Source organism: Mastigoproctus giganteus, chromosome 1 (assembly GCF_048544385.1).
Source record: "Mastigoproctus giganteus isolate SK-2022 chromosome 1, ASM4854438v1, whole genome shotgun sequence".
Taxonomy (NCBI): domain Eukaryota; kingdom Metazoa; phylum Arthropoda; class Arachnida; order Uropygi; family Thelyphonidae; genus Mastigoproctus; species Mastigoproctus giganteus.
The window spans coordinates 33,143,992-33,156,398 of NC_143575.1; the positions used below are offsets into that span (position 1 = coordinate 33,143,992).

Consider the following 12,407-nt stretch of genomic DNA (forward strand, 5'->3'; position numbering starts at 1 on the left):
AAATTGACAAAGATGATCATGGGCTAAAGAAAAAAGTAGGTTAGGAGAATTAGAAATGAATGAAATTTAAAAAAAAAACTGAACAATAATAAATAAATAAATAACCTTTATTAGAGGAAAGCTAATAACAGTAACCTTTATGACAGCCACTAGTCTCCATGAAACACTCTCCACAAGTTTTTTGTAGATGTCTTTCCATAGTTTCTGTCATTTGGCCTTCAAAGCAGCAACCAGTTCTGCTCTGTTTTTTTGAGCAGTTTCTTCTCATATGCATCTGACAATCCAATTCATCCCAGAGGTTCTCTGCAGGACAGGCCAGAGCTCTGGGTCCAACATTTCCATGCTCACATCCTCAAACTAGTCTGTCATAATGAGAGTAGTATGACAATACATAAAGGTGGTTTTAAGGCCGAAATTAGTAACTACAGACTGATTAGTCTGACTTCAGTGGTAAGGGAAAGTCTTAGAAGTTATAATTAAGAATGCAATCGAGGAATATTTAGAAAGATATGGCAATATGAAGAATACACAACATGGCTTTGTTAAGGGAAAATCATGTTTAGCTAACCTAGTAAATTATTTTGATGCAGTTACTCATTAACTGGATGTAGGGAGCAATTTCAAAATAGTTTATTTGGATTTTAACAGAGCATTTTACTCAGTCCCTCACGAGAGGTTACTGTATAAGCTAGAACATGTTGAGATTACTGAAAAGACTGTAAGATGGACTGCAAGGTGGCTGCAGGGCAAAAGGCAGAGGATGTTGTTCAATGGATATTTTTCAGATTGGTGAAACATCAGAAGTGCAGTGATGTTTAAATTTGCGAAAAACAAAGATTGGGAGAGTCGTTAATGACCAGTGCCAAGCAGTGCTCCTTCAGGATGACTTGAACAGATTCAAGAATAACCTAAATATATTTCTTGACTAAATGTCAAAGAGTATGAAAAGGCTGTTTAAGAATGGGTAATGCATCTCCATTATTTCTACTACCCAGGTAGTATGCATGCATCATTTTATTATATCTTATATTGTGAATACCTTCATGATGAATTGCCTAGGTATTGCACTGCTTCGAATAAGTAACGCTTCTCTGGTAGAGAAGACTACTTATTCTCAGATGGGCACCACCTGATGTGTGGCTTGTAGAGCAACGTTATGCTCACTATCATTATTGCTGGATGAGAAGAACATTTTCAGGTCTTCCACATAGGCTAGGATGTTATTACATTGCAGTTTGAGAGGAAAGGATCAAGGGCTGGGGTGAATAGTGTGGCAGAGAACACTCTTTCCGTGGTGCCCATCTGAGAAAAGTAACAGTAGTCTTCTCTACCAGAGAAGTGTTATTCGAAGTAGTGCAATACCTAGGCAACTCATTGTGAAGGGATTCACAATATGAGATATAATAAAATGATGCATGCATACTACCTGGGTAGTAGAAATGATGGAGATGCATTACAATGCTTAAACAGCCTTTTCAGGTTCAAGAATGGTCAGAAAAGTGGAAGCTATGTTTTAATGCAGCAAAATACAAGGTCTTACACTTGAATAGCAACACACAAAATAATTATACACTTGGTGGGACAGAATTAAAAACTATAGAGGAAGAGAGAGAGATCTAGGAGTTATGATACAGGCAGATACAAAGTTTTCTTATCAGTGTAAACAAGCACCCCGAAAGCCCATGGTGTCTTATTGATGATTTATCGAACGTTATCCTGTACAGATAGGGAGGTCACAATCCCATTATATAAGGCAAATCGTAAGACTGTATTTGGAATACTGTGTAAGTATGGAGACCTCATCTAAAAAAAAGACATTGAGCTTCTTGAAAGGGCCTAAAGATGGGCACCTCTCATGGTGAGATTGGCAAAAGGATGACTATACAAGGAAAGACTCCGATTATGTGGGTTACAGAGCTTGGCAACTAGGCACCTTTGAGGGAACCTGATTGAGGTTTATAAGGCTCTGAGAGAGTATATAAAATGCATTAATAAATTTCAGAACAGATTATACTTTGATAGCAGAATGTCTTATATATAATTCATATATTTTTTTGCGGATTCTCAATGCTTAAATTACTTCACAAGAGGTATAACAGTAATTTATTCTATGGTTAAAAAAAAAAAAAACCTTTATGCACAATACCCTGATATCAGTTAGAAGATGCTAAGCAAGAGGTGGTTTTTTTTTTTTTTTTTTAAACAGAAATAAACCGATGAGGCATGAAGATAGACTCCTGTTTATGGCACTTCATTGCATTGGTTTCCCCAGTGGAAAAAAACTGCACTGAAGCCCTCCTCAAAAAAATTAAAGTCAAGCAACCATAATCATGACACTACCCTTACGATATTACTCACAGACTGTGTAGACTCAGTAAATGTCATTTGAAAGGTCCAAAGAGATGAAAGTCTGAGGTTCTAAGTAAGGACTGTATACAGTGCTGAATACCAGCCCATACTCTTGAAATATTCACTGAGTCTGTCACAGTGTGTGTGTGTGTGTGTGTGTGTGTGTGTGTGTGTGTGTGTGTGTGTGTGTGTGTGTGTGTGTGTGTGTGTGTACAGTCACAGGGCATGATACGTGTCATCTTTTCCTCTTTTAGCAAATCAATATGCCACAGTACGAGGTTGTATTGATTGTCTCATCCTTTGAGAGAAAACCCACAAAAAGGCCACCTTTTGTGCATACTAGTGGCTGTCACTTTTTTTTTTTTTTTTGTTAATGGGACTTTTCTCTCTCTCTCTTTTTTGGTGGGAAGGTGGCGTGCTTTCAGTTTGTGGAGTCACAACTTATTCTGGTATGACACAATGGATTGAGGTGTCTCATCACCAGTAAACTTTTTTTTCAAGAGTATTCCACTGGTTATCTCAAACTGGAGAAGCTGCTCCAGAGAGTTCTATATACATATGCTTATGTGCTGCTTAGTCAACCGTTTTAAAACCTGTTGTGATACATTACTACATCCAAGTGGGTCATAGACACTGAAATGTTCAGCTCTTCTGCAAGTTGATGGATTTTCAAGCACTAATCCTGTCAGATAAGATGTTAGTGCAACAGATTTTCTTCTGACGTTGACAAACATTATTAATGATACTGATGAAGGTAAAAAGAAAAAGTAAAGTGCAGCCATTATCAACACACTGCAGGATGGAAGCCTCCTCAACAATTCATGTTGAGGGGAATGGACCATAATCTGCCATACTGGTCCAGTGCGGGTTGGCAGATCGACCATATTCAGCAGTCAGGGGCTTGAACCCCGGTCTACTCAAAGAGCGTGTGCTACTGCACTCCCGCTCCTGCCCACTCGGCTACAGAACAGGCTTAATGTTTAAGTTTGTAGATGATACAAAAGTTGGCAGGGTGGTTAATGACAGTAAGCAAGCTATTGCAATATCTACAAAAATTAGGCAGATGGGCTGAGAAAAAGTAATTGAAGTTTAACATTGACAAATGCAAAGTACAGTGTAAAGTGTAAAGTGTATTGATGTCTAACGGCACCAGGGGTTTCCCCCATCTCCGCGTTGCTTTCATTGTAGGTGTACCAGTTCACTGGGAAGGCCAGAGATTTAAAAGTGTGTGGATTTTGTATATGTGTAGTGTTGTGTATCGTTGTTCATCTGGCCATTTAGCCGCTGGACCCCTACTGAGGCCCAACGTTGTCCACACTTGGCCTCGTGGAGGCAGACCAGGTACACAGAATGAAGTTTTACTCTGGCAGGCCCTGCCATCTAGTTTCCTGAGATTTCAGTGACTAGGGACTAAAAAAAAAAAAAAAAAAAAAAATATATATATATATATATATATATATATATATACTCGGTAGGGGTGAACTCTGGAATTAGAAAAGCCAATTGAGGTCTATGCGGTTTAATTTGGACGAAGTTAAGTTTTTGCAGTTTGTGTGGGGTTATACGCTGGCGTATTAGGCAGAGTAGGGGGGAGACTGAAGGCTGGGGGAAAAGACAGAAGTATGGGGACGATAGAGAAGGCGACCCCAGGATTTTCACTGAGGCAGGCCCAAGCCCCATCAGGAGAAGAATCAGGGTTGGCAGGGGTGGAGAGGAGACAAGACTGTCTCCTCCTCCCCACCAGGGGAAAGGGAGTAAAGGTACCAGGCAAGGGAGCCCGGTACAGATCGCCATCAGGCATTGACAGTTGTGAGCACGTGCGTGTCCAAGCGATCTGAACTGGATCTTCTTTGGTGTTCTTTTTCAATGTTAGGAGTCAGATCCCAGTCGCAGGGTCATACATGAATCAAGTCCTGTGTCAGGTTGTCTCTGGTTCAGACGTAGGTCTTCCTACTTGTCAGTTCCCTCGTGAACAAGGCTAAATGATGGTCATGTTCGTAGTTGTGGGTACAGTTTTCTTGTGTGTATTCCGGTTTTCTCTAGTCCTGGTTTTGGGATTCATCATCAGCTTCTGGGTGCTGTGCATGGTGGTTTGCTATAAGTGCTCGCCTTCTAGCAAAGAGTTTCTGTGCAAAAATGGTAAGGGCTTTGTATTCTTGTTCCGAGTCGAGAAGATGCTGTTCCATGTTCTGCGGGAAGTAGGTGATAGCAGTGGTGAGCCTGCATCGCAGGTCCTCATACTGGTCGCAGTCATACATGAGATGTTGCCATGTTTCCTCGTGGCCACAGAGGCAACGGGGATCCTCAGTGATTCGGAAGCTAGATAGTTTTGCATTAAATGGCCCGTGCCCTGTGAGCAGAAAGGTGACGTGGAGCCCTGGTTGGAACCAACTTGGGAGTTTTGGAAAGACTCTGTTTACGCTAGGGAGGAACTTCTTGGTGATTTCCCCTTTAGTGGATTCTGTCCACCGATCCTGCCATTCCTGTCAGAGGTGGTCGAGCAATCTGGTTTTTTCAAGCTTCCTGTTGTTGGTGAGATCCAACGTGAAGTTCAGGAAAGTGCACGGTATTTCTTTTGCCATATTATATGTCAGGGCGCATCTGATGATTTCCAAGTCCAACGGGAGGACTCCGGCCAGAACTTCGAGTGCGTGCGTGCTGACTGTGAAGACAGCTCGTGTGATTGTCAGAATTATTGACCGCTGGATGCTGTCCAAGGTTCTTCTATTTACCACTGTGGTTACTTTTTGTACCAAACTGGTGAAGCATATGTGATGACTGGGATGAAGGTAGATTTGTAGTAGAGGGAAAAGGTCCGCTTGCTTAGCCCCCAGTCTCTCCTGGTCACTCTTGCGACCAATGCAGAATATTTCCGTATCTTTTGTTTAATGTACTTTAGATGGGGCTGAAAAGACAGAGTTTTGTCAATGATGATTCCGAGGTATTTTATTTCTGTAGCAAGTTTTATTGTGGTGCCTTGGATTTTCACTTGCGGTGGTCTGGCAAGGTCGAGTCTGCCCTTCAGGAGTACCGAGCAGGTCTTACTTGGAGAAATCCGCAGGCAATGGATTGTAGCCCAGTTTTGCAAAATTCGTATCGCGTGGTTGGCTTTTTCTTCGATCTGCGCTCGTGAATCAGCAGAAACAGTTATTATCAAATCATCGGCGAAGGCCTGGGCGCCGATGTCGCCAATATCAAGGGCCAGGAATTCATCTAAAATCATATTCCATAACAGGGGTCCTAGGACAGAGCCCTGCGGGCACCCCCTGTGGATTTGTCTAGTTAGCTTCCTATACGGTGCATGTACTTCGATCGTTCTCTGTGTTAGGTAACTCCTGATTGTGTTATACAGGTTTAGGGGCACTCCAGCCCGCCTAAGTCTCGCGAGGACACTCGGCCACCAGATGGCGTCAAACACCCCCGCGAAGTCAATACTGATAACAAGAAAATATATGGTAGTACAGGCTTCTACTTTATCCAGCAGTGTCTTGAGAGCTTCGATCGTGGATAGGCCAGGTTTGAATCCAAATTGCATTGTGTTTGTTAGGTTTTCCCCTTCGTAATAGTGGAGTAGCCTCTTGTGCAGCATTCTCTCGAATAGTTTACTTACAACTGGGAGTAAGGCGATCGGACGGTAGGACTCTGGTTTTTCTGGCTGCTTTGATGGATTTTTCAATTTAAGTTTGATGTTGGCAATTTTCCAGTCGTTAGGAAAGGTTCCTTCTTGGAGGCAGGTGTTATATAGCATCAGTAACAGATCCGGGGTGTATTCCACCGTTTTCTTCACAATTTCCGGTTCAATTAGGTCTGGGCCAGGGCATTTTTTGCTTCTGATTTGCATGGCGGCCGCATGCAGCTCATCCACAGTGAAGGGTGTTTCTTGTTGGTCAGTGAAGTATGAATCATTTTCTTGACAGATCCGCAGTTGTTCTGGGAGGGTAGGAGTTACCTGTTCCAGGAAGATGGTGTTTAGAATATTGGTCACCGAGTCATCCCACGTAGTGTTCAGGGTACCCAGCGGGGTCATTGTTGCTTCTGCGACTTCTCCTCTGGAGTGTCTGTTAGTGGCTACTTTATAGACCACTCCCCAGGGGTTAGCGTTCCCTGCTGTGGAAACAAGATTTTCCCAAGTTTTGCGCTTGGTGTCCTTTATTGTTGTTGTTGTTATTTGGTTTTTAGGAGCATTAGCAACTAAGGCCATATTGCTCCGGGATATGCGGTGGTCATTCCCTGACCTTTCTGCATCCTCCGTATTTGGTGGTGACGGGCTCGAACCCCGGTCTAATCAAGAAGCGTGTGCTACGCACTGCTGCTCCTTCCCACCTGGCTACGGAGGCGCCTGTGTCCTTTATTAATTTTGTGTATCGATTCCTTGCGTCTTTATACCTATCCCTCATGGCCGCGACCTCAGCGACCAGCCAAGATCGCCGGGCCCGTTGGAAGTCCTTTCGTCATCTCATTACTTCATTTCTCAGGTTTTCAATGTCGGGGGTCCACCAGGGCATGGCGCCTGGCTTTGGGATTTTCCTTTTCATTGCCTGTTCGCTAGCTTTTATGATGATTTCAGTTACTTTTCTTTGCAGGTCATTTGCTTCTCTGGGTCGGCTCGCAGTCTGGTAGTGCTCCCCAACCTCAGCAGTGAGTTTTTCCTTGAAAGTTTCCCAATTTGCCTTATTAACTGCGAAGCGGTTTAGTGATTTTTTGTCATCGGGGTTCTACTGAGTTGGTTCTGTATCTGGTATGTAATCACTCTGTGGTCAGACGTGGTCCAGGAGTCTTGGACCGTCCAGTGTTTAATATATCGGGCGACGTTCGCAGTTGCGAGTGATACATCTATTGTGGCCTCCCACAGAGTTACAGAAAGTTGGCAGTTGGTGTGGCAAGTTGAAGATCTCAAATGTAGTGTTTGCCAGGTGATCTTCAAGGATCTGGCCATTTCTCGTGGTCTCCTGTCTGGGTCATGCTGTGCCAGGCCGGGGAGCGGCAGTTTACATCTGCCCTATGATGATCCTTTGATTAGGCAATGTGTCTAAGAGGGTCTGAAGATATCTAGTTGCGAGGGTTATATCCTCCCCTGGCCTGCAGTACAGGGCACAGTAAACCCCTGCTATTTGCGGTATCTGTATTCGCGGTCGCTGATTTAATATAAAATGAAACCTAAAAAAATGCGAATTTTAAATCGCCGTGAACATTTTCCGCCATAAAAAAACATGGGCATGGTTAAAATCATCTTTCCCGGTCAAAATAGCGCTCAGTGGGTGGGGGGAGAGGGGTGACAAAATTGCAAGCGTGGATGTTTCTCGCTAATTCTTGTTCAGTATGTGCTATGCACTTGTCATGGAAGGTTTTGTTGTTTGCTTTTAATTTATATGCTTATAAATTGAATAAATTTATCAATTTATAAACTGATATGCTTACAAATGTGAAAAATCTACTGTTTTGCAGTGTTAGTGTAAACAGACTTTTTCGAGTGTGTTAATAGAAGAAAGTGATTTATTGTGGACAAATTCTTTTCTGACTCCTACAAAAATATGGCATCAGAATCTTCTCTTCATTTCTATTTTTTAAGCTTGTTACACCGTATCTCACTTGTGCAATGTGTGCGTGTCATGTTTGTCATTAATGATTGCTTATTTTTTTTTTATTTTATTATTTTTTTTACTGTTTTAAATTTTACAATCCTAAAAAAAAAAAAAATTAATAAAAAAAAAATTACATAAGTCCAAAGTTACATAACGTGGACGTAAGTTCTTTAAGTAACTATTACATCTAAACATAGGAAAAGAAGAATTATGACCATAACTTTGTTTAAACATTGGCATATTCAACCACATATTTTTTGATATGATGGAAATATACTAATTTTGTGAAGAATTTGAAATCAAATTGGATTTTAAGTGTGTGTAAACAAAGGAATAATTGAAATATTAGTTTATATTGGGAAACCATTGTTTCTATTACAAAGAAGAATCACCCTGTTGTTTCAGCATATGGAGATAATTTCACTTAGTCCATCAGTAAATACATAAAGCAACAAAGTCCAAAGTTAATGGTTTTTCTAATTAGAATATCTTTCCCTTAAGCAATCACACTACATTAAAAACACCATTGGCTAAGAAATTTATAGCCAAGCAATACTGCTACCTTTTAGAAATTGGAAAGCACAAAAAGTGCATTTGAGAATTATGAAATGCACTTTAGTGTGAGGTCTAATTATCAAGCACTGTACAGAAATGTATTTTAAATTCTTCCAACAAACAAAAATGTTATATATTAAGCACAAGCTTTGTTATCTGAATAAGATTTTAAATCCTCCATCTTCTCAAGCTCTTACTACTTAAACTCTACATCATTTTTTAATGAATGGTATTATGACTTCATATTAATCTTTATCACCACTGCACATTAACAATGCACATTCTCCTATTTTTATCACAATTTTCAGTTTTTTTTTAATAACATGTTTAGAACTTATTTGCTGGTGAATTTTTAAAGAACAAATTTGTCAGATTTTCAAAACTGTACTAAGCAATGTTGCAACACTACAGGAAAGAATTGGAATTAAGTTACCCAATTTTTTTCCTCATATCACTGGATTGGAATAGAATGATTAAAATAAATATAAAATAGCAAGATTCTATTTAAGGCTGTAAAGAATTCAAAAACATAAATAAATAATTCAGTACTTCTAGCAGTTCAAAAACAAATTAGTATATAACTAAATGTAATCATATTAACCCTGTAATTTTCTTAATCTGTACTTACCACTGTTCCATCAGAACAATCATAAAACCGTTCCAGTAACTGAATACTAGTACTTTTTCCACAGCCACTACCTCCAACTAGAGCAACTGTTTTTCCACTTGATACTTTCACATTTAAAGATCTCAAGACTTTCACTCCAGGACGATTTGGATAACTGAAGCGCACACCAGTGAAAGCTATATCTCCATGTAGATCCTAGAGATTAGATAAACTGAGTAGTTAGAAACTAATAACTTTTCAAAAAAAAAGTGGAGATCTCCTCTTAACCTTCATAAACATAAATCCATCAAAAATATACTATATACTAGTTAAAGTTCAAAGCAAATTAAAAAACTAAGATTTTACATGAAATCTTACACCTAATGAAAACAGAAAAATATGATCACTCTTAATAATCCATAAAGTATTTTTTTAAATATTGACTATGGGTGTGTTTCCTCTCATTTTCTCTTGGTTGGCGCCTCCGTAGCTAGGTGGGAAGGAGCAGCAGTGCATAACACACGCTTCTTGATTAGACCAGGGTTCGAGCCCATCACCACCAAATATGGAGGATGCGGAAAGGTCAGGAAATGACCACCGCATATTTCCGGAGCAATATGGCCTTAGCTGCTAATGGTCCTAAAAACCAAATAACAAACAAACTTTCTCTTGGAAGTAATATAAAAAAAAATTATTTTCAGTTTAAATCTGATTAAATAAATCTTAGATGTCAAACAAGATGCATTACAAACAGCTCTGAATATCAGTTTTTTGCCATCTTGGCATCCTCCTCGTGCTACATTTTTTTAACGATATATATGGATTCATTGCTTCTGTGATTATTGCTTCTAATATATTTGCACCCCCAACTGCAATCTGCCCAATTCATAGATGCCATGAGCATCTTAAACTGTCATAGTATTTTTTTTTTATGAAATCAAACCCATGTCCTTACCTTTAACTACTGCAACATCTTTCTTCATCTTCAAATTAACAATTGTGTGATCACTACCTGCCAATGGTCCTGTAATATAAACCCTGTGATTCATGAGTAATAATGAAGTCTAGAATATTCTTACCCCTAGTATTCTCTCAATTACATGCTGTACAAATAATAATCATCTAGTTTATTTAAAAATTATTTTGTTTCCTATGGTAAGCTTCTCTCCCACTTATTGCAATCAATGAGGGATAAATTAAAATCACCCATAATAAGACAGTTACACTTGCTTACCTATTCTGCATGTAGAGACACTCATCGTACTCTTCATATTCTTCTGGTCTCCAGATTACTCTTACTCTTACTCTCTCTCTCTCTCTCTCTCTCTCTCTCTCTCTCTCATTATACCTTTGCTTCAAACTAACTTACCACACACATTCTATGTTGACAGGCATAAATTCTGACTCAGCAAAATCTCAACCTGCTTTTGACAAGAAGCATTACCCCACCATCCTCCTTCCCATCTTCCCAATCCTTCCTAAATACATTGTACATACCACAGTGAAACTCATCATCCTCAATTTTTTGGGTGACACCACATTTCTGTCAGTCATATTAAGACAGCATTAGTTGTCCTAACCAGGAGTTTGAATTCACTCATTTTATTAATAACACTCCTGACATTACCGTAGATAGTTGAAACTTGAAATTATTTACTCTTGTTTTCCATAGTTTTATCTTCCCACTCATTTGGAATGTGGCCACCATCAGAATACCATGCCAATACTGGCTATTGAGGGAACAAACAAGAATTCTTCAGACATGTACAAACATTACTTTGACCCATACCATCAGATAAACATGTCTACATTATCCTTCTTCCTCCTTCCCCTGAACTAGCAGTTTCCCTGAACCATTAAGGTATTCTCTTCAAATGAATAACATCTCTACAAAATAAAATCCTTCTACCTACAAGTGTGGGCCATGCTTATAAAAATCCCCCCCCCACAAAAGCCTTGCTGAGTACCTCAAGTCTTGAGTTAATCCACAAGGCTTTCAACATATAATTCATGTCATTTTTCCGGCATGGTCCTATATTTATCCAACAAATCGTCAGGTCGTGTTCTTTTAATATTGTTAATCACCAAGAGAATAATAATACTCTCTTTACCCCCTTAAAATTTGACAATCTGTTGTCAACATCATCAATTGTTGCACCAAGCAAACACACCCTGGCTCTGGTCTACCTGTCTTTATTAAAAAATGTCACCCATTTCCCTGATAATAGAATCTATCTTCAACCAGAACAGTAAGCACTTGACTATTGTGTTTTGGGACCTAAATTAGGGTTGCATCGGATGAGCACCCAGTTACATTTGTTTCGAGGGCAAGCACACATTTCTTCAGTGACTCAAATTCTTCTAGTAATTCTTCGCATTTTAATTTCTGATTGGTAGACTCCTTACATCAGGTGCAAAGAAAAGAATAGTCAGTGAGCTGGTTTGTTTAGAGATTGACTTTAGAATGCATGCCACAGGCTATACAAGCAATGACTCCATGACTCAAACCCAATATTTCCATCTGAGTCATGATTTCCTTGTTTAACGTATCAAAGTGGACCTTGTAAAAACCATTATTTAGGTAAAATTGAACTTAAAGGTTACAAAATTTTAGTTACGATATATTACAGAATTTAAATTAACAAAGTATTACAGAAATTAAACTGTTACCACAACTTTATTCACTAGTGAAGTTAAAATTAACCTATCAAAGTTACCAGAAAGAATGTAACCTAGCAGAAATGCTTCAAAGTTAAGAATTAAATTTACAAAATTACAGAAAGGAAATTTAAACAAATTTTTAACAAGATTTGTCTACTAGAAACCTGATCTTAATCCCATTCAATTAATTCAGTGAAGCCAACTTAAAACATGTTTGCTCTCTTCAACTGCCATCCTGTGTGTCATGCATGTCTTCTGAAATTTTGTCATATTTCTTTTGAATATTACTGAATAATTAGCTTCGTACCATACAAATACAACTCACACCTGATGGCTCATTCATTAACAAAAATAAGCAAAAATTTTCAGAATTTAAAAAAAAAATGTTAAAAGTAAAATTATATTAAAAGCTGATTACAATCAGATTTTAACATAATTTTAGTACTTGTTTTTTTTTTTTTTTTTTTTTTTTTTTGAAAAAGCCCAAGGAAACTAGGTTATGATGGTGAGATGGAGAAGGGGTCAAATTAAGCAAAAAAGACAAATTGGCTTATAAGTAGATAATAAAAAAGATTTAGCAGTTTAATAATCATAAAATTATATATATAGAGTGAATGGCTGCATCACATGGCCTCAATCCAATAGCAACTATT

At 38.9% G+C, this 12,407-nt stretch overlaps 1 protein-coding gene across 4 annotated transcripts in view; it reads right to left on the minus strand.

The window, feature by feature from the left end:
• LOC150090693 (ATP-dependent translocase ABCB1-like) overlaps positions 1 to 12,407 on the minus strand; it is a 390,895-nt gene that overhangs the window by 17,707 nt on the left and 360,781 nt on the right. For all 4 annotated transcript variants that reach the window (XM_090372299.1, XM_090372310.1, XM_090372292.1 and 1 more), the window contains one exon: positions 9,115 to 9,309. In XM_090372299.1, coding sequence (XP_090228425.1) covers positions 9,115 to 9,309 — 195 coding nt within the window. The remainder of the gene's footprint in view (positions 1 to 9,114; positions 9,310 to 12,407) is intronic.